The sequence below is a fragment of the Camelus dromedarius genome, chromosome 26, assembly GCF_036321535.1.
Source record: "Camelus dromedarius isolate mCamDro1 chromosome 26, mCamDro1.pat, whole genome shotgun sequence".
Classification (NCBI taxonomy): Eukaryota; Metazoa; Chordata; class Mammalia; order Artiodactyla; family Camelidae; genus Camelus; species Camelus dromedarius.
In genome coordinates, this window is record NC_087461.1 from 24,554,908 (window position 1) to 24,582,613 (window position 27,706).

The following is a 27,706-nucleotide window of genomic DNA, read 5'->3' on the forward strand; positions in this document are numbered from 1 at the left end:
AGACTATAACATCCTTATTTTTTCCTTAATATATTTTCTTACTTTTAATACCACTTTATTGGATATTAAAATTATTTTCCCATGTTAAAAGTTTGGCTACCCTTTCTAGAACAAATCTGAGGTGGTATCTACTTCTTTACTCAACTTCCTTCCAGTTCCAAGCTCACACATACATACACACACAAATGGATAGATACAGAAATAAATGCATATACATATGTATGTATATATAGATATAGATGTTTATAAAAACCCACATGTATACATGAGTTAGTAAAATACATATATTTCTTACCTCTGCCACTGAGAGGACCTAGAAGTAGTGACACCCTCGTGGCAATGAGCACACCTAGTTCCAACATCCTGGATTCTAAATACCATTCTCCAATAAAAGGAAACAGGGCTCTTTAGAGGAGTGATTGGGGCCAAGAAAATACCAGATGAGCCTGGAGCATCTTAAGAAATAAAGAAGTACCAAAAAAAAAAAAATGGCGACATGTTAAAAAAACACAAAAGCCAACATGGAAGAGCTCTCAATGGCTAAAACTGGCATAAATTAAGCCATAAAATAAATAATGATAATATTGGATTATAATCCAGAAATTTAAATTAATGTCCACAAGACCATACTGCTATAAATAACTGAATAAATAAATAAAAGAGAAGGGGCAACTCTTCCTTACAGAAGAATACCAATTAATAAAGACAAAAATGAGGGAACTAGAATATTGCCATTGGAATAGCACATGGATTGAGGAGAATTACTATGGACTAAAGGATTTTTATTTCCCAAAGGACAGGATTGTCCACCACAAAGTTTCTATTTTCCCAAGGCAGTATATTTTGGTTACTACATCAGGCAGGGTCTAAGCAGGAACAGATGGTACACTCAAAATATGAAATTAAAGGGGCTTCATGAGGGACCATGTACAGACACGTGGGCAGGCTTAAGAGAACTAACAAAGGAAAGCAAAGCATCCCAACACATGGGTCTGAAAGGTCAAGGGGAGGGTACTGTGGGCCACACACGGCTGGAGCCCTGGATGCAGGGTTGCCTGACAAGACCTATGGTTGTGGAGAAATGCACTCACTGCCAAAATTACAGTGACACAGGCAGGGAACGGGGGACAGAAATACCCCACCTCTCACTCTCCTAACTGCTGATCTCCTGCTGGTGCCTCCCATTGAACAAACCCAAGTTCAATGGGAAGCCCAAAGTCAGCAGTCCACAGAGGCCAGCCTCCTGGGACACATGGAAGGGTGAGAAGCCTCAAGGATGGTTCTGAGAGGACAAATGAAGAACATATTTACAAGGGTCAGGGGAAAAAATCATGAATTATAATTTCACTAAAATGTGTATGGATCGAATTGTGTTCCCCCAAAAGATATGTTGAAGTCCTACCCTCCCAAGTTCTCACAATGTGACTTTATTGGGAAAAAGGGTCACTACACATGTAATTAGTTTAGATGTGGTCATGTTGATGTAGGGTGGCCCCTTAATTCAGTAAGACAGATGTCTTTTAAAAAAATAAAAAGAAGAGACACGGAGATAGATGCACAGGGAGAATGCCACGTGACCACGGAGGCAGAGATGGGAGTGATGGGGCTACAAGATTGCTGGTAAACACCAGAAGCTAGAAGCACAAAGGAAGGATTCTCCCCAAAAGGTTTCAGAGAGAGTATGTCCCTGATGACACCTTGATTTTGGACTCCTCACCTCCAGAACTGTGAGACAATACATTCCTGTTGTATTTAAGCCACCCAGTTGATCGTAGGTTGTGACAGCTCCCCTAGGAAATACACAGTGTGTTTACATGAATCAGGAAAATAAATCATGATTTTTAATTTCGGTCGCATAGGAAATGTTTGATCTAGTTAAACCCATGATTTTCCTGGTAGGTTTTCTATTTCAGTCTTGGGACAGCAGCATTTGAAAAAGAAATACACAATTTTTAAAGACTTCAGGATATATTTTGAAAGGATTTTATCATCTGGGTTTTGCATGTACAACATCAACTCTGTGCAATGAAAACTGATATTGACACAGACTGTTACAGAATCCTTTGCTTCACAGAGCAAATTATATTTCACGCACTTCGTTTACTCATGCAGGAAGCGGACCGAAAACACATCAAAAACATCAACGACTAAGATCAGCATAAAATGGCTTTTTATGTTGACTCACGTTTAACCAGGAAAATTTAAACTTTAAAACAATGTTTTAAACTTAATAATTATTATTACACCACAGTTATTCTCACTCTTTACCTGATGAGATGTTACTTTTACTATCCCAAGCATCTTATGATATCTGGCAGCACCGCTGGAGAGAGGACTGGGGCCACCATGGGCTGCATCCCTATCTGCAGGGGACAGTCAGGGAGGAGTAAACCACACCTAGAGAGGGACCAAATGTTTCTGAGCTTTCTCGGTAGACTGCCATCTGCTGGTGAGACGATCACATCTCTGTATGCACTTGTTTCTCACGACCCCGATGAACAGTAACACAAGGGTCGTTGGAGCCACAGTGCTGCATTTAAATTAGCAGTGGGTGTGGTGGGCTTAAGTCAGAGGTCTCTTGTTGGAGTTCCAGCTCTGTCCGTGTAGAAACTTGACTGTGAACAAATCATGAATTCTCTTTTGGCTTTCATTTCTGCAGGTGGAAAACAAAGGTCTAGGGTTGCTTCTGCTCTGGGACCATTCTGGGAGGGTTTCTCTGTCAGAGTTCAATTAAGGTCCTTTATTAGATAATTTTTTAACTGAAGTACAGTCGATTACAATGCGTCAGTCTCTGGTGCACAGCACAATATCCCAGTCATGCATATACATACATACATCCATTTTCATATTTTTTTTCCACTGAAGGTTATCACAAGACACTGAACATAGTTCCCTGTGCTATACAGAAGAAACTTTTTAAAAAATCTATTTTTATACATAGTGGCTAACATTTGTTAATCTCAAGCTCCCAGATTTATCCCTTCCCACTCCCTTTGCCCTGTAACCATAAGATTGTTTACTAAGTCTGCGAGTCTGTTTTTTGTAGATGAGTTCCTAGTGCCCCCCCCCCCTTTTTGGTACTACATATGAGTGATATCATATAGTATTTTTCTTTCTTTTTCTGGCTTACTTCACTTAGAATGATGATCTCTAGGTCCATCCATGTTGCTGCAAATGGCATTATTAAATAGTTTAATTTAATAAGACAGTATCCAAATCTGATCAGTAAACACACCTTCCCTCAATTGTTGTGATATGTGAGAAAGTTGGGGAACTATGATGTGTATGTATTATTAGATGCTTAAGAAATGGTTCAGACTGATCAACAGGTAATGCTCTGAGTGCAGGGTCACTGAGGATGCTTTGCTTTGGACAGCCGTGAGTTTGTTCAGGGGCTCCTCCTCCTTTGCCTCGGGGGTTCCCAGTTTCCCTGTCTTTAAGTACAGGCTGTCAATTGATTACCCTGCTTTTCTAAGGCCACTGTCATGTCACCTTTAAGAGCTGAGCTCAGAACACACTAATAGAAGCCCTTTTCCTTTTTTTGAGTCTCAATAGCCTTGGCTTTCTCTTCTTCCAGCTGAATTAATTGTATCATAATTAATTCTGTAACCAGAAGCATGCTAGGGGGCCTTCGGGCCTCTCAAGCAGCCCGAGGCTAACACAGACTGTAAGCAGATGCACCAGCATCTATTAGATGTCCTCAGGTTGCATTACTGTATTTCAAAGCCCCCTTCTCCACTGCCTTTGTAAACGTGTCTCCCCTGCACATTGGAAGGGCATTGTGTTAGTTTTCATAACCGTCGGTTATAATGGTTTGAGTAGCAAGAGAAAAACAACCCAAGACAAAATGTTTGCAGCAGGTGAGGAATTTGTTAGCTCACATCAGGGGGTGTAGATGGGCTTTGGACAGGGTTTTACATAGGGAAATGCCTACATCCCCCTCTCCTTTCTCTGGCCTTTTCCAAACATCACTTAAAAGCTCTCAAGTCATTCCCATAAAAGAACGAACTCAAAAATCTTACCCCTTAGGCATTTGGTAATGCCTTTTTCTAAACTTGTCTTGGGTATGCAGGGTCTCAGTGCACTCTGCGTCTGAAAGCGGCTCTTCGAGCACGTTACTGGTTTAGCTTTCTAGGCCTTGGTCAGCATCTCAGTCCTTTTAGAGAAATTCACCTTTGCTCACACATTAACACACCTAGTTTCAGATGTTTTGCATTGTGACCAAGGCTGTAAAGAATTCTATGTACTTAAAGCTAATACTACTAAGAGGGGAGAGAAAAATATAATGAAAGGAAGGCTGGCATCTCCTAGCTTTATTCTCATCCATGCTAAGAAATTGTACTCAAGATACCAGAAAAACTGAAAATCTCTAGCAGAGAACACGAATAGGAAGCAATAACTACGTTGTGCTGTGCACCAGAAACTGGCACATTGTAACTGACTGTACTTCAATTAAAAGAAATTTTAAATAAAAAAGAAGCAATAACTATTCATTTTGTTCTCTGATCCCAAAATACTAGCCTAAATTTAAATACCTATTAAAAAATTTTAAATGTCTGTATACACATATATATATTTACACTTTTACTTGCGGATATAGAGAAAATTCTGGAATACGTGGAACCAAAACATGTCGGACATAGAATAGGTCACCAGCGTTCCCTTAAACTGTTGCCATTCCTTTGTGATGTTATGTTGCTTAAGATATTAACAGGATCCTTCAAAATAGTACCATGAACGCCTCCCACCCTAGTATAGTAGCAACTCAATTATTTCTGTGACGATGCTTCTTAGAGCTGCCTACTTTCTTAGAAGTATTAGATATTTCTAATAAATTTTTATATTATTTATTACATATTTAATGTTACACCATCTAAGAAAACAGATATTCAAAACATCGATAATTTCACTGCCCTACAACTAATATAATTTCTAGCAGTTTTATTTGAATAGCTTCCCCCATATCACAGAGTATATACAATTTAGGAATCCTGTTTTCTGCACTTATTATAGCATGTATTTCATACCGCGGCAAAGTCTTGTCGTCGTTGTTTTCAGAGGCGGCCTGTTACATGTCGTATAGCGACTTTCTGCTCTTTACAATAATAAATATACAGAGAGGAGAATTTTCATGAATACCACCTTTTCTCTATATTTTAGATTACCCCATCAAGATATTAGTACAAAGAATATAAATATTTTTATGGTTCTTAAAGTTGTCCAATCTTCTGAAAGAGTGGATTTTTTCTTCTTAAAAGTAGTCTATGGATTTGTTGGATAAAAAAGAAGCTTGAAGAAGTTTGCAGAACAAGATTCTGTTAACCAATAATACTTTGCTTTCAGTGTGACTCAAATTCTAGGTTTTGAAAATATTTTCATTTTATCAAAAGAATAAAGCATCATGTATTAGTTTTTTGTTTTTTTAATTCAGAGAAATATTCAGGGAAAAACAAGCAAGCAAAATTAGACCACAATTGACCTGCACAGATTACTCTTGGTGACAAATTTTAATAAAAAATAATACATGTCTTCAGTTAGAAAATGAAAACTCCAGTTTTAAAAAAATTCACAGGGATGAGCACGGACAGGTTTTGGTTTTGTTTTGTAACAAAAGAGAAAGCAAAATTTCTGGGTCCAAAGACAGGGAGCTTTGGCAGATTTGGTGGGTAAATCGGGGCTGTCCTCCCGGGATCACATCTGTTTTCTCAACTGGGATCAGGATCATCAGCCGAGAGGGAGGACCAGTGAGAAGGTGCTAGAATTTCAGGAGAAGACAGATGGGAAGCGGTCTTCTCCAAGAAGTGTTCATTGCCCGGGGAGTGAGGTAGGACTGCCAGCTGTGCTGACGGCTGCTCGAGGTGGATGGTCATGCAATTGATGTGGCCGTCCTCATGGTGGGGCACTTCTCTGGAGCCACATTCGGCTGCTCAGGTGCAGGGACAGAGCCCTGGGCAAAGCATCGATTATAGCATTGCTAAGCTTGGGGAGAAGGGGAGCCAAGACATGGGGCAGGTGATAGGTTTAAAGGAATGAGCGGCATCCAAAAGCTTGCTCGGTGATGTAACCAGACCACTCGGCAAATGCGCAGAGATGACGCTTGGCTTTAGTTCCTCCAGGGCCCCCGTCACGTCACTGCCTCCCTTGGTGTGTCCCTCTCCTCCTTCCCTGCCTCCAGGCCCTACCCAGAGCTTGCACCCACTAACATACAGCAGTGTGTTCTCTGGAAAAGCACAAGGACTCTTTATGGTTTAATCAGACCTTTTTGACCAATAAAATCTTCCAAACACAAAGGTCTCAAATCTCTAAGGGTGAAATTTCAAGCCATTAATAGATAGTGAGGAACAAATTTTGGGCAGAATGCCTGGCACAAATTAATGTACTTAAGTGAATCAAAACATAAAGATGTCAGTGCCAGGACAGGGTCCAGGCTGGTGCGTTTCAATGGACATAAGTGCTGGGAAGATCAGTGGGTCCTTAGAGGGGATCCTTGAAGGTTCTGCAGAGCCATCTTGAACTTGAACTAGTACCTTTTCATTGATTATGTGGTGAAAATTCTGAGGAAATAAAACTTGATTTTACATATTCTTTTCCCCATTTTTCTCCCCAGGCACCAATGTAGCGTTAGGTAACCTTTGAGAAAATATTTACAGCGATCAAGCACATGGACCAGCCAGACAAGCTGACACTAACAGGAAAGGAAGGGCAGGAGGGAAGGGAGGCCCGGGAGGCAATGCGTGCACATCTCTTACAGCAATGACTCCCCACATCCTCCGAATCTGTCCTCGAGCCACGTCTGGTCTCCCAAACACCTCAGCCCTGAGAGGCTGCACTGGGGAAGCACTTGAAAAGGAAAGGCTTCCAGCGCTGTTTCCCTCAGAGTCTGGGCTGCAGCCAGCTTCCCTAGCAGATGGCTCATTATGATCAAAGAGCAAGGAAACCTGCTTCCTGGCCTCCTGCGCCTGGGAAGGAAGACGTGCCCCCCAGGAGGGGTGCATGTCCACTGGCTACACGCGTAGAGCCGGCCTGGCCCGCCTGCTGACTGCTTTGTGGGGATGTCGTGCTGCTGCATCCAGCCTGGGAGAAGCTCAGGAGAATCAGGGGGTGATAACCGGAGGGAATCTGGTCCTCATCTTGTACAGAGAGACGAGAAGGGAGTGGGAACTCCATAATCTTAGCACCTGGCACCAATGTGCCTAGAAATAAGGCTGGAAGGACCTATTCCCAAATATAAATGGTTGTCGCCTCCGCCTGATGGAAGTACTGGTGATATCACCAATGATAGCTCATTCCATACTTTTGCTTATATTAGTTTCTAAGTTTTCTACAGGGGATATTGCTTTTAAAAGGGGGTAGGGGTGGGAAATGTCTCTAAACGTCTCCCACTTCATGCACTGGGGAAACTTAGTTTATTTGATTGTCACAACAGTTTTCTAAGGTAGGGAAGCCCACGTCACTGTCCTCAGTTTGCAAATAAAGAAACTGAGGTCCCGACTTTACATCATTCTGCACTGGGTTATAGTTATCCCATGTGAGTTGATGTCATAGGCAAACCCCCTTTTTGAGACTTCCTTCCCACCTGGCTGGTATGGCTAGCCACTCCTCTGAAGCCCTCTCATACTCTCCATCCCCCTGTCCCTGCTGAAGGGTGCTCTCATGGTTCAGTCAATGGCAACTTGACCAGCGAAGACAGAATTCTTTATTCTGAGACTCAAGATCTGTACCTAAGCCAGCAAGAAGCACCGGGCAGGGGGGCTGCTTGCTGTCTCCTACTATGACCTCTCTTTGAAGAGAGGAGTCTTAGGGACTAGAAGAGGTTAACCAGTTTGCCCAGCATCACCCAACTAGCATGTGGTAAAGCTGTAATGTAAACTTGACATTCTGACTGTAGAAGTCTCATACTTAACCACTTAGATTATAGCCCCTCAGTAAAGTAGTCAAAATTCATTCCAAAAAATGTGTGGGGGATACTCTCAGCTGGCATACCACCAGGGCTCAGGAGACCTGTCGGCTCCTGGCCTGCACTGGCCAACGTGAGTCAGAAGCATCCAACATAGGATGAATGGGCTACATCTGAAAGAATTAATCAAATGCATTGAGGGCAATGGGAGCCAGGCTTCTCTCTGCTGAAGAGGGGATGTTCAAATCTGGAAAAAGGAAGACTAGAATAACTCATGGGATGTTGGATTGTAATTGGAGGCGTTAAATGAACACAGGGTTCCCAAAATACATAGACATAGACAATGTTTGTATGTGTGTATGCAGCTCTACCCACAAAGAGGACCTGGAGTCGATGACACTCTGGTAGCACCAAGCACTTTCAATGCCTAAATCTTGATTTCTAAATACCATCCTCACTAAAAGGAAGTAGGGCTCCTTGCCAAAATGGCTGACTCCAGGGCTAGGGCTGGGAAACTCTCAGACAAACCAGAAAGATGGGGATGGTCAAAAGTCACAGGAGCTCAGGTTCTCACTGGCCAAATCTGGACCAGCTCAAGCATCATAGGAAATAATGCTCATAATGGATTATAACTCATTCAATAAAACAGGAAGCCATGAATCCAGACTGACATAAATAAGTAAGGAAGGAAAGCTCTACCTTATAGTAGGATGCCAACTAATATGTTAGAAGGAATGGTAGCATATATAGTTACTTATCAACATCTTAATAATAATTGGGTAAGATGAGAAGCATCTGTGGATTTCAAAATTAAGGGATAAAAGTTTAATGAGGACCCAGATAGTTACATAGTCTTAAACTATCTCCCCACAAAATACTTATTAACATTGTAATGAATACTTATCAATACTTATTAATATCCCACCACAAAGAACTTATTATTTCACTTCACTCTGGGGAAATCCGCCAGACGCCATCTTCACCAAGTGAGAAAAGCCAACCTCAGCAGTAATAAATAGGCTAAACCAACATCAGGTACCTGTAATAGGTACTGAGAAGACCACAGGGTCGCTTCCGTGACACTCTTGTGATATCCGTGGATCTAATCGTGACAAAGCATCAGACAGCCCCAAACTGAAGAACACTCTCCAAAGTAACCAGCTTGAACACCTCAGAAATGTCAAGATCACAAAAGAGAAGGAAAGGCTAAATAAGCTGTTTCAGGCTGAAGACGAGTAAAGAGACATGATAACTACATGCGATGCGTAATTCTGGACACATAAAGGAGATCATTGGGATAATCAGTGACACTTGAGTGGGGACTTGCTGATCAGAAGATTGTACGGTATCTGCTAATCTCCTGATTTGGGTGGGTGTCCTGTGGCTAGGTAGGGAATGTTCTTTTTCTAAGGAAATATACATTACTATTCAGAGTTAATGGAGTATCACACCTTTTGCAACTTAATTTCAGAGGGCTGAGAAAAAATAATATGTGTATTTGTAGAGAGACAGATGGAAAATATGGTGAAATGTTAACAATTGGTGAATCTGGGAAAGGGTATATAGGACATCTGCTTACTATTCTTGAAACTGAAATTTTTCTGTAAATTTAAAATTATTTCATAGTAAAACTTACCCCAGAAACTGTATGATAAAATTCAACACAAACTTTTGGCAAAAATAGATAATACATGTATGGAGAGAGGGATTTAGAGACATAGAGAGATCCATGGGGCGGTACTATTTGAGGCATTCTTCTATGTTTATGTACATCCATAGGGGTTTTGTTGCTGTTTTTTTTTAAAATGAGTTTATACTATACAAATGCAGCTTGCTTTCTTCACTTAAAAGTGTATCTCAGTGATCTTTCCACATCAGTATAGATAAATCTACCTCAATCTTTTAATTGTGGCATACAATTGCCTTATATTGATATTCTATCATTTTTAAATAAGTTCCCCATCAGAAGGTTGCTACCTGGTCTCCTTTGAAATGTTTATCTTCTTTTAAAAATTTTACTTCTAGATAATGCCATACACTTAAAGTCAACCTGTGAACCACTGCATGCTATAAGAGGAAAAAAATCCTCAGATTTGGGTTACCCAAGCATTCAAAAGTAATGATAAATTCAAGGTAAGAAGTTCATGTCAACAGATAAAATCAATAAGACCCTGCAATGGGGCACGAATTTTCCATACTCTCTAGCAGTGCAGTGGACAAATTTTCAGAGGTCTTCTCATTTTATTCCTTTCCAAAAGTCTACTCACTTTTAAAACTATTTTATTTTAATTTAGGAGTCTTCTTCATCAGCTGACTTAGGAATGAGCATTTCAATGTCTTCCCTTATCCCACGGCTGTGAATATTTTACAGAATGCACGCACATGTGAAATTATTCAGGCATATTCACGATCAGCAAAAACAGAATCAGAGGAAACCATTTTATCTGCTGTGTTTATTACTAAAAAAGCTCAATTATCCATTGATAGACTCCTTGGGAATAGCAAAATTTCTGCATACATGTGTTATTCTGCAATTAGAAGTGGGAAAGGCTATACATGAAAGAATGTCCGCTTTGCAAAGTGAGATGAGGCTGAGTCAGCTGTCAGTGATGTATAAGCAGAGTGTTGAGGGGGACAGGGAACTTGGGGATGGGGGTGAGGTGGGGAGGCAGAGGGGTGGGGAAAGAGGAAGGAGAAAGGAAGGGCTCCCCTAAATAGCCTGGGCTCAGCTTAGAGTCAGGTTTCTCATGCCTTTCCCCCTTCTGGACCATGGATTTCCAGTAGCCAACTTGGACAATGGTTTAAGAATGGAACCCTCCACTAGGTAATGAAGCAGAAAGTTAAGAGCTGAGACCCTAATAACTTAGTGGAGTTGCCATATTTACTCTGGACTGGCTACTTCTGGACCTTATTTATGTGTGAGAATCAGCTCTTGTGCATTTACTGTTCTTTGTTTTTTGTTGTTACTGTTATATTCAGTTCTCTCCATTGAGAACCTAACTGAGTCTGGCAGAAGGAAACCAACCAACCAATCACAGGATCCATGACTCCGGCCCTTGCTGGTCCCTGGAAGAACAGCCCTGGCATCACTTGGGGGGGCTAGTTAGAAATGCAGAGTCTCAGGCCCCACCCAGCCCTACTGAATCAGAATCCACAGTTTAACAAGATCCCTTGGGTGATTTGTATGCGTACTTTGGGAAGCCTGATCAGCACTGCCTTAGAGCAAATGCCCTCTGAGGAACCAGACTAAATGTCACGGGTTTGGAATGGCCTGCTGGGCAGGGTTCTTGTTACCTAGATTTATACGCTGAAAATGTGACACTGAGACATGTGACCCAATTTGAGATCAGTAATCAAACATATCTTTTTCAAATGACAAGTTTCTCAATAGGTTCAAAATGCACTAAAAAAAACCACATAAAGATTGTAAATTTGGGCTTTTTACAAGCACAGTTCATGATAAAAGCAGGGTGATTTACACATAATGACCAAAATCCAGAAATAATAATTTTTTGGCTATTTATTACAGCAAAGCTTTCTTATTCTCATTTTTAAATTACTAACTACTGATTCTTTGACAAGTTCAGCTGCATCCCAACTGCCCAACTAAAACTGCATTTTCCTGTACAGTATTTAAAAGTGAAAATGATACTTTCTTCCTCTTTTCAAAAATTTAAATGTATTATTAACTTACCTTTTATTTTATTTTTAAAGTTTTTTAAAGTTTTTTTTTTTGAGGGGGAGGTCATTAGGTTTTTATTTTTAGAGGAGGTACTGGGGATTGAACACAGGGCCACACGCAAGCTAAGCATATGCTCTACCACTTGAGCTATACCCTCCTCCCCCAAAAAAATACTTTCAATGTATCCTTTCAATAAATTTTCTCCTCCACTCCTGAAAAGAACTAGTAAGTAAATTCAATTCTTAAATAAAGAAGTTTTGAATCAATTGATTTTAGTTTATTTTCCAATAATTTTTCTATAGCAGTATCTTAGGTATAAATTATATACAGCAAAATGCCCAGATCTTAATTGTACTGCTGGATGAGCTGGAAATCATATTCACTCATGTAACCATCATCCCAATCAAGATATAGGACATTTCCCACCCCAGAAAGTTCCCACCAGTGGCCCTGCAGTCATTCTCCACCTCCACCTGCCACACAGAGGCACTTATTTCTACAGTGGGTTTCTTTTCCTTATGTGGCCAGAAAATGGAATCAAAAGTGATTTTCCAACTTAAAGCTGATAAAATAGCATTAAGAACCACAAAATGCCATTAAGAACCATGTTGCCTGTAGGTGCTCTTAATATGAATTAATCCTCTATCAAAAGCTGGTCTAATATGTGATTGGAGGAAGGGCAAAAGACCTTGAGCTTGGTTCGGTTAACAATGCGAGTGTTGATACAATTTGCTAAGATGCTGGCTGGACTTATGTGGATTCTTGATCTATTTTAAGTACGTTTAAATAGGTTTTAAATAGCTTTTCTTCACCTAGGAAACACTAATTTCTAGTAGTGCTTCCTGCCCTCCCATTTCTGATACCAGAAGGGCAAGAGAGCTAGAACACAGACCGATTTGCAGTTAAAAGGTTACTTGTTTTATTTTTTTTCTTACAGTTTACTTTTTAAAAAATTTTGATTATGCCAGGTTATTATTTGGGTTGAAGTTGGGAGTCAGATAAGCTAAACATCATTCCTTTTGTCCTAATCCAATATATTTAATTAAAAATTAGTGCACAGACAGGGGCCTCTGAGCAATCTCTTCCTTCTTAGAATCAATTTACTCCATTGCTTTGCCAGCGGTTCACTTCCCCCAATTTTAGGAGCTAGGCAATGATAATCTACATACAAGAAAATTATGAGAAAGGCACTGTAGCTTTCAGTACATTGCAAATTTAAGAAACCACTAATATTAGCAGCTCTACTTATAAACCCTGGTAATCAATTCTGAGTGTAATATTAAAACAAAAAAATCTGAGACCACAAACATTGCAATTCCTGGTTATGCTCAAACAACATGTCTACACCCTAGAGAGTCATTGTGTCTCTACAGTGGATGATGCGCTGGCTTCCGGGAGTCAGAGCTCTGTTTTGCGGTGCATCGCTGCATACTTGGGTGCCAGTTCTTTGATCAGATTCACGTAGTCGGTTTTTTCCGCACAGGCCTTGCACTCTTCTCCCCAGCTGTACAGTATCTGTTTCAGCTCTGTGACTCTCATCTTGGACAGGTCCACTGATGCCAAGTCCAATTTCTTTTCTTAATGACAAAAAGGGAAATCACAATTTTTATAAAAAACAAAGCCAACTAGCAAACACTTAGAAAGGCAACTAATAAAAAAAAATAGAAAAATATAAATGTATGTGCATATTTGCATGTATACTGAGCCAATTTCAAACTTCAGCAGATCCCTGACCTGTATTATCCTTCCATATTCCAAAAATACCTATTCCAATTAAAATGCTGAAAGTTTCCAAAATGTGTGCTTTGAACAGAGAAAGTACCAGTAATCATAAAAAACAAAATCAAAATTCTCTTCACAATCTTTTCTAGTTAAGCTGAATCGTATTCAAAGTTAGCTTTAATGGAGCTCGGGGGGAAAAAAACAGAAACACACAAAGCATTTAAAGGCCAAAACTGGATTGATTAAAATTACCACATTGAACTCTTTTTTCCTAACAACTTCTTGATTTCCTAGCTATGGGCTATTATTCCATTTTTTTTTAAACCCCAATAAAATTTCCACCATTTATCCTTGTAAAAAAAGAGAAAGAAAGAAAGAAAGAAAGAAAGGAAGAGAGAAAGAAAGAGAGAAAGAAAGAGAGAAAGAAAGAGAGAAAGAAAGAGAGAAAGAAAGAGAGAAAGAAAGAAAGAAAGAAAGAAAGAAAGAAAGAAAGAAAGAAAGAAAGAAAGAAAGACAGACAACTAAGATTATCTTGGTGCTGACTACCCTATGATCCAAAGTGGGGAGCGATCACTATGTCTATGGAAACCAAGACATACCTAAGAAAAATGTCTTATCTACAAAGCTCTTGGGATAATTAATGATCTATCAGACTGTCTTTCTACAGAATGATCCTTGCTTCAAAACAGGGGCCTGTGTAGCTTTGCAGTATTTGCTACCACTCCATGGCTTCTCAAGGTCAGTGTTCATAAAACAAATAGCACCACATCCTAAGTGCTGCTCCTAAGGTAAAAAAGAGCGAATCAGTAAAAGGTGGTGCTTTGGGATGGCCTTGCGTGTGTGCCTAACTGAAAGCCATAGATTGTAATTAACTAGAAACTTATGGTTCACTTTTTATACAAAGATATGTTTGTGGTAAAAGATGAGCATCCGTATTAGCAAGCACTACTGAGTTTTCTGGTGGTAATCATTTTGCAATATATAGGTAAATCAAATCAACACATTGTACACCTTAAATTCACACAACATTAAATGTCAGTTGTATCTCACTAAAGCTGGAAATAAATAATAATTGGATTTTAAAGCCTTTTTGTTTGGACAGTCAGCTATACTCTGTACTCCAGAGAATCCATACAGTTTTTACAGTGATTCCCATTGTTTAAAAAAACAGAGCAAAGACATTCTTTCAGGTCAAAAACCAAGTAATACCTTGCTAATTGAAAATATATTCCAAGTCTACACTTATCTTGTTTGTTAATTTCATGGATGACTTGACAGAATATCTTTAAGAGCAGAAGTTTTTATAGCCTAAATTATTAATAATCCACAGCTCAAAGGCCCCTGTTCAATCTCAACTTTCCTGCCAAAAAATAAGATGGGAAGAATTTAGAACTTGTGGTCTATTCAAGATAAATGGTTGAAGGAGAAAACTACTTTTTTGCAAGCATTGGTAGTTTCTTCAGGTTATTCGGGAGAACTTGGCATTTGGCATGAATTTTCAAAAGGGGAAATCATTTATGACACCTTAAAACTACAGGGAAAAGGTCGATACCAAAAATAAATCTAGTTCATGGCTCCCCAAGGGCCTCTAGTGGCTAGCATTGCCAAAACATTCATAAGTATTCATTTCCTCTCAATAATATCTGATTAATTTTTCTATTATTCAAGAAGCCCAGTAAGATGCTTTGCACATAGTAGAAGTTATTCAAAATAAATTTGTTGTTTTATATTTTTTTATTGATGGCATACATATACATACATATATATTTCTTTTCATATTTTTTTGTTGTAAGTTACTACAAGATATTAAATAGTCCCCAAAGGGACAAAACTGGTCTGATATTCAATATCTTGTAAAATAAATTTGTTGAATGAAAGAACCAGCCCAGTTTTGTCCCTTTAAGGACCATGGTTTATATGGACTCAGTGATTCATCCTCTACTTTGTTGCTTGGAAACCAATAAAACGATGCCTGCCCCATCATCTCTGCCTGGAAGTTAAGGCCTGCTCTTGGCAAACAGAGAAGCAGGTTGTCTTTGGCATCTTCCAATCTTAAACTTACTAAAAGCCAGCTGCATAGCTATGGTGTGTAGGCATATTCCACAGCTCTGTTGGAAAACAAGACTAAAATAATTCAGAATTGGGTGTTAATTACTTAGGCAGTTTATAATACTACACTGGGTATGTAACATAAAATAATGACGTAAGCAAAAGAAATGGCTTCCTACTGTGGAATTTCAGGTGTTAAGGATAGGCTCGGGGTGGAGGGGGGACTCTCCCAGCCTTTGATCCTACCTATTCAATTTACCCAAAAGGCTGGCCCAGATACGAATCCTCCGTATAAGAATAGATTGATGCATATGCAATCTATCAGGCCAAGGTTTTAAATAGGTCATCTTCCTTTCCTGGCTGTTTATTTTAGGCACCCCTGATAAGGCTACTTCATCAGGCAAAACCTGATTTGATGTGAATAACCTATTTCCTAAAAGTTAAAGCTGGTGGAATCTAGGCTCTAGGAAGAAAGTTATAGTCCCATTTCAAATGTCACAGTGCTTACATCACCTTTGAATAGATGCAACTTTTGTCTTAATGGGATACCGAGGGCTAATCCACCATGAGTACTGCTCCCTTGAGATTTTGAACTTCACCTTGACCTTGCATTTGACATTGCCTTGGAGACTTAGGAGTTTAAACGTTGCCATTTGGGTGGGCAGGTTTACCTGATACTGATTATGCCAGTATTCATTTCTCTTCTTCCAGAGGAAACTCGGGGGGCACTAGGCACCATCCAGCAGCCCCACACCCTATTGGCAAGTGTAAATTCCTTTCCTTCTAACACTGACGTTTTAGACAGCTGGGCCTATGTTTAGAGAATTGGCACCATGTCAGACGTTTGGAGAGGAAACATTTGACTCTGTTATACCATATTTCAGCTCACAGATCTGGCTGTCCACCTTCTTCAGCTTCTCACAAATCTTCATCGCAGGCATGTGCACACTCATCGGGCGAGTGACCTCGCTTAGGATCTTTGCAGCTGCATCTTCTGTTGCTCCCAGATAGTAGCACTGAAGGAGAATGAAGAGAACTTAGTGGCCCAGACACCGAATAAAGCAAGCAGTGTAGTTTCAAGAAGTGAGAAAGAGATTAACCTAGTTTTCATGGCCCCGCTATTAAATTTTAACCCCTGCTCACTAGGGCACCGGAAAACGAACGACTCCATTCCCACGATCAGCCTAGTTAGAAGTGCCCTGCAATTCTCACGATGCTTCAGGACTGATGATAAGCACCAACACTTGTTAAATGTTTTTGTCTGTTTCAGGTGTTGCTCTCGGGGCTTTAAAGGTATTATGTATGAATTCTCACAGCACTCCTGTGATGTACGTCCTCCTATTATCCCCATTTTACACCCAAGCAACTGGAGGTCACCCAACTGGCAAGTAGGAGAGACTGAATTAATTAAAAAATCTAGCCTCTGGGCTCTGGAGTCCATGCCCTCTTCCATCATGTTCTACTCCCTTTTAAACTACCTGGCAAGCATTTTACATTTTAAAATATAACATTTAATGGCACAGATAAGTGCTGAGATTTTTACACGTGCCAGTGGTGAGCAGTCAACAAGGCAAATTTAACTGACAAATGCAACATGACAACTTCAGGTGAAATGAATTGGCCCAAGATTGTCTTTAGCGCTGTAAAACAGTATATTAAAATGAGTCATGTGTATATACCCAGGAAACATCATTACAAGAAAACATACTTTATTAATTATGCATAAATAGTGATATGAAAATATTTTGATAGGTTTCACTCATTGTCTTGATAAGAAATGGAAGGTCTACCCACCCAGGAGAGTAAATTCTCATTAGGAATTCAATTGTATAATTTTATTTAAGAGATCGTGGGCTTGCTTGCCCTGCGGTTTATTCAGAAAGCCAAACGAAACCAGATGTATTCTAGATGAAAATATTTGTGACTTCATCTCCCTGAAAGATCAATTCCTGTTTGCTGTCTATAGTCAAGGTGCTCGAGGCAAGCATCCAAGTAGGAGAACATTAAATTCAAGATGAGGAATGAAATGACCAGTAGTTTTCTTCAAGTGGAAAATGTTTTCAAGGGGAAGATGAAAGGTGAAAATGTGCATACCAGGCGGTTTTCTTTTCCTTTGACATCCAGGCAAAAGCTGATCAGTTCTTTTTCTAGGGTTTCCAGAGAAAAGTCTACCCCTCTGGCTGTCAGGGAGTTGTAGAATCGACTCAGGAATTCATTGCATACTAGAAGGAACGAAGAAGTGGTGCGTTTAAGTATAATATAACCACGACATTTATGTATCTGTCCCACTCACTAAATAAAAAAGTACAATTCAAGACACTGTGACAACAAATTCAAATTAAATGTAAGAATGGTTTCAAGGCTGTAGCTACTAACTTGGTATTGGGCCTTGAATAATATGAGCTTATTGAATCAGCCCATCGTTCTTTGGAACCAAGTTCTACCTTATGAGAACTTTCTCACAAAATCTGACTAACGCTAAAAGGAAATATAGCCTTCTCTAGGATACGATGCTTGGGACAGCTTAGTTTAAAGCACAGAGAAAAACCTGAATATGTGTCGTGAGTGAAGCCCCTTGGTGGTCTGCATCTGCCTCTTTGTTCCATCATCATTGTCCTGAAGTGAAACCCCAATTTGAACAATCATTTTCAATCCCAGGGTCCAGAGCCAGTGAAGAGATGGAGCTCAAAGAGGCACAGACAATAAGAACCATCATAGGTACCATTCGTTGGCACTGTTCTGAGCATGTTATGTGTATGTACTCATTCACGTCTCAGAACAAAGCTCTGATGCAGATACATTACTATCTTCATCTTACAGGTGAAGAAACTGAGTCAGAGAGAGGCCAATGCACTTGCCCAAGAAGTGATAGGGAAGGAATTCGATCCCAGATGGTCTGAATCTGGGCACATACGCTTATCCACCAGGTTCCTGTGCCGCAGGAGGAGGCTGCTTTCCCATGTTGCTTTCCCAAAGGGGCGAGTGTCTAGCCCAAGCCAGCTGAGAAGGAAATGGAGGCCAGAGTTTATGCTGGAAAACAGCATCTCTAATATTAGGAAGAGAATTCTAGGAAAACACCATAAGGAAGAGTGGCAAATTCTAGGGTAACCAGGAATAAATTTAGCAATATATCAAGATTTTCAAGGAAAAAAATTATATAACTGTATCAAAAGACCTAAAATTTGACCTAAGAAATTGGAAGATAAACTATCTTCTTGAATGGAAAGATCCAGTATTATGGATGACAATTATTAAATAAATCTATAAACTCAATGTTCTAAAAATCCCAATAGGATTTTTTATAGATTTGACAAGCTGATCCAAAAATACATATGAAGAAAACAAGAACAAATGAAAGCCAAGAGATGTTGGAAGAAGGCGTTTGGGAAGTAAACCTTATCTGATATTAAGACCTAATTCTAAGTCTATAGCATTTAAAACAGTGGGTCTGGCACAGATATAGACCAATGGAACAAAATAGTGAGTCTAGAAACAGATGCACAAATATAGAGGAGCTTAATATAGGACAGAAGTGATGCTAAAAAACCAGTGGAGAAAAATGGGCTAGTCAGTAAGTGACACTAGGATAACCTACTATGGAAAAATACAAACTTAGATCTCTCTCCAAAACTACACAGAAATGGGAATCCCGGGTGAATAAAGACATGGGAAGAGCAACGCTAGAAAAATTTCAGAAGAAACCACAGGAAAGCATCTTCATGACATCAGGACAGAGGAGTATTTCTTAAAGAAGATATCAAAACACAGATCATATATTTTGAGTACATCAAAATTAAACACTTTTGTAATGCAAAAGAGATCATAAGTAAATAAGACAAGCCACAAACTGGAGTAAGATATTTACAACATATAATTGACAAAGGGTTAACATCCAGCATACATGAAAAATCACCATGGTCATACTCTGAGGTCCAGCCATTACCAGTGACTATCACCTCTCTAGAATCTCAGTGGAAACATCCCACTGTCTGACCATCACCTCCCATCTTTACAGCTCACAACCTCTAACGCCCCAATGCCAACCTTTCTCTGACCTTGCCAGGTCATTCTATCCATTGATTCTGCCACCTTTTCACTATGCTTCCCTACCCAGCTCAGATTCCGTGGTTCAACATTATAATCCCTCCTTTGCACATGAACTCAGTTCCCTTGCATCTCTCTGCCTTGTTGTACTCACCTAGCAAAACCTTAACCCTGGTTAAAGCCATCTCTCCACCCACTTTGCACCTATACTCACTGAACACAGCTGGAGGAAATAACACAGCCATGCTCACTGGTCTCACTTCAAGCTCATCATCACTAATTTCAAGTGAGCCATCCGTGCTGCTCCACAATTCTACTACGTTGACCTTACTCACACTCTATCCCAGTCCCAAAATGACGATGGCGCAGCTGCTGTCTCCGAAACCTTGTCTGACACCTCCACCCCAGCCTCACTGATGATCGTGCTTCCTGTTTCTCTGGGGGAGAGGGGGAAGCAAGAGGAAAGACCTCTCACTTGCTTCTGCCACCACATCCACCACACTTGTACCGGCACAGTCTACCTTAATTCTCTGAATGGACTGTGACAGTCCTTCCACCTGCTAAGCAGATACTGTCAACTCTCTTTTTCTGCACCTCTGCCCTCTTTCTCTCCTGGCTTTTTCTATTAGGCTGCCACACACTGTTATTTCTCACATCTTAAAAACAACAAAACCTCTCTCAACATCACATCACCCCTAACACCAAATACCATCCCATTTCTCCACTCCTCTTTAAGAAAAATCCTGTAAAATAATTTTTATACTCGTGGTTCCCACATCTCTTCTCTCTCCCTCTCTCTCCCTCCCCCCACCATGTTTAAAGTCAATGAGGTATAAAATGTCTGATATGAAAAACAGTGTCCCTTGCCTCCCCTTCCCCATTTCCCCCAAACTCAAAGCTTTCACTTTGAAGTCTTTTAGCTGATTCCTTTGGAATTCACAAATTTTAAATAACATGTTCCTGTGGCTAATTCTTGAATTTTATTTTCAGTCTTAGATATTTGTTTTTTTTAACTGTCTTAGATATTTATTATAGTTTTTTTTTTCCTGTGAAAGAGAAAGATTTAACTATTTTCCCCAAACCCACCTCTTGTAAAAAGCATATAGTTGGATGTTTTTATGTAGCCTTACACTCTTTGTCTTTTAACTTGAGTATTTACTATTTAACTTAGCTTTTGAAAAATACAACAATGCCACCTGCAGGAAAAGAGCTACAACTTTTTTCGGAAAGATAATGCTAAACGTTTACAATCACATTCGTGGAATGATTAAATTATCAGTGGACTAGGAACAGTTCCATTCACACCTTCTAGTACTGAAGTCAGTCTCACAGTCTCTGCTCCAGCTTAATTTTGGAGAGAGGAAAAACAAACAAACAAAAATGTTACCAGATTAGTCTTGCTGGTATCAGGACTAGAAGCCTGGGAATATAATACATGTTACAATGAGTTAAGACTTTAAGAATAACCAGAAGTTCTTGAATAATTTGTACACTACTTCATTGTTCCAATTTTATTTTTTTATATTGCCTTAAATAAATCAGTTCCCAAAGCCACACTCAGAAGGCAGTATAGGTAGTGATTCAGTGCTTGGGCGCTGAAGCCAGACTCTCGGGGTCCAAATGCTGGCTTAACTGTTTACTAGCTGTGACTTTGGGCTTTTCAATGTTAAGTCATCTGATCATCTAGTTGCTATTTCTTTGGAGGTCATCAGTCTTCCTTCTCTGTGTTGAAGATTGTCTCTGTTCTCCATTCGTGTTTTGTAGTTCCCTTCTGATGTGATAAGATGTGGAATGATTTTTATTTATACTGTTCGGCATGTGCTGAACTTCAAAATCTGTGGGTTTATGACTTTGATTAGTCTGGGAAAATGAGCTATCATCTCTTTTGCTCCAGCCATACTCTCTCTCATCTTCTTCTGGAAGTCCAACTAACCTTTGTTGGAATTTTGTTTTCTCTTTATCCTCATTGTACTTCTGTCCCTGTTTCATATTTTTATTCTCAATCTCTCAGTGATTCCTTTTTGACAAGCTCTTCAATCTTCTAACTCACTAATTCTTTTCTCAGCTCTGTCTAATCTGCTGTTAATCGATTAATTTCTACTTTTAGATGCTTATTTAGTTCTTCTCCAAATATGGTTGGACATTTTTAATAGCTTCCTAGACTTTATTCATATTTTCAATTCCTTCTTTTATTTCTTTAAACATAATAATAAACATATTTTATATTCTGTGCCTGATAATTTTAATACCTGAAGCCTTTCCAGGCCTGTGTCTTCTGTCTCTTGTCTCATCTCTGCTACTTATGGTGCCCTTCTTTCCATAGCTTTGTGACTTTTCTGAATGTGAACTTTATTTCTTAGGATTTTTGTGGGAGTTACTAGAGTTTTGTGGGACTGGGTTGAAGGTGGATTCCTATAGGTAAGATTAACATTTACTGATGTCTGCTTGAAATCTCTTTAAACTAAATTCTCAGTTTGAAATGTTTGGGGCCATCCAGGTTGACTGTAAATTTGAGCTTCAGTGCATATACGTGCTAGCTTGTGAGTATGAGTGATCAGGAGACGTTTTTGCTTTCTCTTTTACTCAGTAAAAAAAATTCAAGTATTACAGTTCTTTTTAGTCTCTAAAGATGGTAGGAGAGCTATAGTTATTCCCAGGTCGCTCTTTATGATGGAGGTCCAGCTCTCTGGGGCCCCAGAGGAATTGGGGGAGGAGCTAGTATTTCACTCCTTATTGGTAACATTCTGGGCTATGTCTTTATTCTCTTTAATTACTTACTTTATCCATTCTCTTTATTTTACAGCCATGAAAATCTAAGTTCAGATCGCCTGGGTAGCAAATGCCCTCAAGACAAAGCCCAGCTTCAGGGGGCTCTTTACCCCTTTTGGTGCCCACTTTCTCTTTGTCTTTTGCCTCTGGGTGTGCCTTACTAACTCACACTTCAAACATTTTCACACTTTTATTCATCCAGTGTTTTTAGTTGCTTTCAGCTGGAGGACCAGAAGTGTCATTTTTTAGAATTTGAAATTATATTCATTCCTCATGCTATTTAATAGGAACAGAACACAAATTATAACAGTCATTCTGTGGTTTTAATAAATATTTATTGGTCAATTAGTAAGTTCCAGACAATGCTCTAGGTTGTTGAAAAAGAAAGTTCGTAAGAACTCTCAAGGATGACGTTCTTGTGAATAAACAAAAGAATCTTGTGGCTATGAAGAAAAAGAAACATGGTAAGGGGGATAGAGGGTGACAAGGTAATAGTATTATTCTAAAAGGGGTGGGCAGAGAAAGTAGTGTGTGTACAGAGACCTTAAGGAAGTGAAAGAACAACTCAAACATAGTGCTTGGGAAGAACTCTCCAGGCAGAGGGGAGAAACAGTGCATGCGTGTCCTTGGCAGGTCCAAGAACAGTAAGGGAGTCAGTGTAATAGAAGAAGAGTGACCAAGAGGGAGGATAGTAGAAAAAGAGGTCAAGTAAGTAGCACTGTGCCAGGCCATCTAGGGCTTTGAGGCCATGGTAAGGATTCTGGGTCGTACTCTGAGAAGGGGCACCATTAAAGGTTTTAAGCAGAACCAAAAGAATTTGCTAATGGATTGGATGGTGGAGTGGGTGAGGGGGTAGGGGGAGACAGATGTCAAGGATGACTCCAAGGATTTTGGCCTGAGAAACTACAAGAGTGGAGTTGCCATTTGCTGAACTGGGAAGGCTGCAGGAAAAGTGCGCTCATGAAGACAAGCAGGAATTCTGTCTTGACATGTGACGTTTGAGATGCTTCTACACAGTTGTGATGATTAAGTTTATGTGGCTTATGTGTCTACTTGGAGGGTGTTTTTGAGTGAGATTAACATTTAAATCAGTGAACTTTGGTTAAAGCAGATTGCCCCCCATAATGTGGATAACTCATCCAATCAGTTGAAGGCCTGAATAGAACAAAAAAGATTACCCAAGCAAGAGGGAATTCTCCAGCAAACTGCCTTCCACCATTGGCTTTCCAGATCCCAGCTTGTCAGCCCACACTGCAAATTTTAGACATCTCCACCTCCATAATCAGGAAAGCCAATTCCTTATACTAAATCTGTCTGTATGTATGTACCTATCCTATTGGTTCTGTTTCTCTGGAGAGTCCTAATACAATGTCAGACACTGCAAACAGTGAAAACTTGCTGGGTATATAAATCTGGAGTTCAGGGGTGAGTTGTAGGATGAATGCTAAATTTGTAGGTCATCAAACTTAAAATGGCCTTTGTGGGATGAGACCACAGGATAAGGAGAGGTCTCAGTCTTGTGAAATTCTTTTTTTTTTTTTTGTTTTGTTTTGTTTTGTTTTGTTTTTTGTTTTGGTGGGGGGAGGTATTTAGGTTTATTCATTGATTTTATTCTTAGAGGAGGTACTGGGGATTGAACCCAGGACCTCATGCATGCTAAGCATGCACTCTACCACTTGAGCTATACCCTCCCCCCTTGTGAAATTCTATTGTTTAGAAATTAGGAAGATGGAAAGAACTAGAAAGAGAATGAAAGGAACAGCCAGTAAGGCAGGATGAGGTCAAAGGGTGTGTCCCAGAAGACAAGCAAAGAAAGGATTAAAAAGGAGGGACTGACTGATGAGCTGTGTTAATGCTATCGATAGAATGCATGCAGAAAATGAGACATTTGCCAACATGTATTTTGCTAAGTGTAATTAGCAAATAGACCTAGTATGCAAAAGAGACACCTGCTGTAATGATTAATGCAGAAACCATCTTTAATGACCTCTAAGTCTCCTCTTCCTGCAAAAGAAACCCGGTGTTCCAATGCCTCATTGCTCGTTCTCTATTCCAACGACACACCTACATATGACTTTTACATCTCAACTGTCACTCTGTCAATGTATTACCTAAATGATGGGAGTTGGGAATTCTAACTTGGACGTTAAAAGATACACTTTGACTCGCTAAAAGTGACACAAAATTTTATTGCAGCATATATGTATACATTTGCAACACAATTGAGTGCCTACCTTATGCCCTGCACCCTGGTAACTGCTGGAGATGATGTGGTGAGAGAAAGAGTCTTGACTTCCCAGGAGTGTCCACGTGGAGGAGACCAAGACAATTTCTCAACACTATGAGACATGCACTAGATACTGTCTGAGAACAGAGGGGAGGCACCTCCCCGGAGGAAATTGGTAGATCACCGCAAGATATTAAATAAGAGAATAACATTATCATGCTGCCAGGGGAAGGATGCTGTTGCGGCAGTAAGGAAGGCAGAAACACTGGAGCTGGGGAAGGAGAAAGGATGGGTGTATGGGATCAGGGAGAGAGAAGTCCCTGGCTAGCTGACCAACTATCTACTGATGCCATAAGCTAACAGGTTTGGGGCACTGAGTAGCGGGGAAGACTACGACTTTGTGACTCTGTTGAGTCTGAGGTGTAAGATACCTAAGTAGGGATGTTCAGTCAGTTGGATGCAAGGTGTGGGATTCTAGAAAGGAGGTGGGTTGGATATAAACATTTGAGATTAATGTGACTTTGATCGGTTTATTCTGATTGCACAGAAGAATGTTTAGACCAAGAAGAAAGGAGGGCAGAGGGCAGAACTGTGGAAAGTTCTAATATTGAAGCCATGGCTAGAGAATGAGAAGCCCACAAAGGCATTATGAACAAGGCCCAGAGATAGCAAATAAGGCATTCTCATGGCCATCAAGAGAAGACATTTTCTGAAGAAGAAAGAAGTCAGTGGTGCCCCATGTCACAGAGAAGTCACAATAAAAATGGAAAGTTATTCCTTGGGTTGACATGAAGAAAATAATCTCGCTATAAATCACCAAACAAATTAATAATTTGTTTCCTGGCATGTATGTATTGCTATAACCAGATAACCATACTCCTCTTATTTATGTTGTAGGGTTTTTGTTTAAAAATAGTCCCATAAGTGAATCTATAATTATTTCAAAGTTAAAAAAAAATTAAGTAGTCCCATAAAACAGTGCTTTTAAGGAGATCCAGAAATGTTTATATATATATTTTTTTCAGTTAGCTTCACAGGACCTAAAAGGAGGGCCCAGGAAAGTAAAAGGAATGGGTAAAGTGATCCTAGTTTAGGAAAAACAAAAACAAAAACCTGGAGAACACATGTCCTTTCTAAAAAGAGCTGCCACAGCCAATTCCCACTAGATGGACACGAGCGCTAGTCTTGACTGGTTATCTGGTCTTGCAGATAAGCCAGAAATCTGCATTTTTTTAATATGACATCTCCCAATTTTAAAATGTAGCCAATGAATTTAAATGTTTTTTCAAAATACTCTATAAACTTGATAAAATACATCAATATTTTTGTTTTCATGGACTCTTAGTTTTTACTGACAAGTCAGTAGTGTCCTGGGCCACAGAGTAGTCAAGAATGGAAATTTGCCCTACAGTATGTATTGTGCAGCATTTTAATCTTATACATTGTGGGGAAATTAATTTGCTGATGATAACCACTCATAAGAGGAAACAGAGCCAGATCTAGACTCTATTTCTTTTTGTTCTAAAACCAGTACTTCCTTCACTGTGATTCTACAATTTCTTTAACGAATGTAAATGTATACCCAGGTTAGTCATACATGCAAGTTAATAATCACAATATGTTGTAATAAATTCAGGAGAGATGTTAGAAGCCTCACATTTAATTAGTCCAGATGCTCTGGCCCTTCTGAAATGGTTTTAAGTCAAAGATCCAGAAATTAAATTACTGATGACTAACTCTCTCAATTGTTTACACCTCACAAATTTTGCTTTAAACATCTAGGTTGCAGTCATAAAGGGATCTTTAAATAAAATTACAACTTAGCTGAGCAAATATCTATATCTAAAGTTTAAAAACAGTATCATGTAGGTATTTTAAATTTCTGGAGAAAAGTGTAATTATTGCAGCGCTGATAGAAAACTGGACTCCCATTGTGAAGACTTTATTCAGTTATAGTACCATATATACCCATCCATTACTTCAACATATATTGTGAACCTACTATTTCCTATTATGTAAGAATAGATTCGCAAGCTCAGGGAAGGGTGAGGGTGATAAACATTTAAACTAATTACTTCAATGAATGAAACACGGAAGGAAGTGCTACAGTAGTCCAGGAGTTAAGGGGCTAGCATAGCTAATTATCATCTTTGATCTCGTTAACAGCCTTCCGAATTCTGAAACAGGTATTATCATGTTGATTTTGCAAGAACCCGATACACTGGCCTCAGAGCTGGAAGGCTGGGTGGGACGTAGACCTAGGTGTTCTGACTGCAAGTCCACATACGAGATTCTGTGAACAAAAAAGGAAATCAACTCTTCTGTATTCCTTCCTTCTCTCTCGAGGAGCTAACGTAATCCTCTGTAAAGCAACTTTTCTCCGTAAAAGCGTAACAAGTGTTAGTTACGTCCTCTGATTTAAGACATTTCAACTCAACTGCAGACAATTTGTCATGTTTTGTCCTCTTGGCAGTTACAAACCAACTTGAACGTGAAAGCCTTCTCCTGTGTAAAGAAAAACAAGTCTCGCCGGTTAGGGCAGCAGAATCAATCTGGCGCCAGGGTCCTCTGCATCTAGACGCGTCTGCACAAAATCGAATCCAACTCCACACCCACCAGTTTTGACTGAAGCAGCTTAATAGAGCATGGTTAAGAACGCGGCCTGAAGGTGTCACTGGGCACGGCTAGAAACTTGCCTAGGATTGGGCGAAGGCGATCAGGAACCAGAGCCAGGGCTCACATTTCCTGAGCGAAATGTTATTTATAGCCAGGGCCGGGGGAAGCCAAAGCCGACAACAGCTGCGCTGCGACGCGGTGCCACCGCCATGCAAGCAGGTCTCACACCGCTCACCTTCACAGTCAGCGCCTGGCCGTCCCCCGGCCTCCTGGCCCTGCGCCTGCCCCGGGTTAGAGACCCAAAGCCCGGCGCAAAAGGCCACCATTGCTGCTGGGACCCCGCACCACATGCTGAACCAGCAGCTCCCAATGCCTCGCCACCAGCATAAAGAACAGCCGCACTGTTACCACCCGGGGCAGCTCCAAGACTCAGGAGCGCAGAGAGAACGGACGTTAAAAATCTGTCCGGGGTTGCTGGGACAAATGATGCAACTCAATCGAGAGTTTCCATTGGCTCTCACGAAAAGTGCATAGAAAGGGGCGGAGCGAAGGAGCCCCCTTCCGTCCCAACCTCAGCCGGCGCGTGCGCACTGTCGCCCACGCGCTGCCTCTCCAGCGGGGCCGGGAAAGACGCACTAAAGCTATTCGCCGACTGCTCTAGAGAAAAGGTGGGACTTTCACGCTGATTGGCGACGGCGCG

At 40.2% G+C, this 27,706-nt stretch overlaps 1 protein-coding gene across 1 annotated transcript; it reads right to left on the reverse strand.

Moving 5' to 3' along the window:
- Nucleotides 1-12,548: 12,548 nt before the first annotated feature.
- CDNF (cerebral dopamine neurotrophic factor) lies at nucleotides 12,549-27,534 on the reverse strand. The gene is made up of 4 exons (XM_010998238.3): nucleotides 27,242-27,534; nucleotides 17,445-17,572; nucleotides 16,225-16,366; nucleotides 12,549-13,156 (listed from the first exon to the last, which is right to left on the reverse strand). The coding sequence occupies exons 1-4, from the start codon at nucleotides 27,354-27,356 to the stop codon at nucleotides 12,978-12,980; spliced, it is 564 nt and encodes a 187-aa protein (XP_010996540.1). The 5' UTR covers nucleotides 27,357-27,534; the 3' UTR covers nucleotides 12,549-12,977.
- Nucleotides 27,535-27,706: the final 172 nt, after the last annotated feature.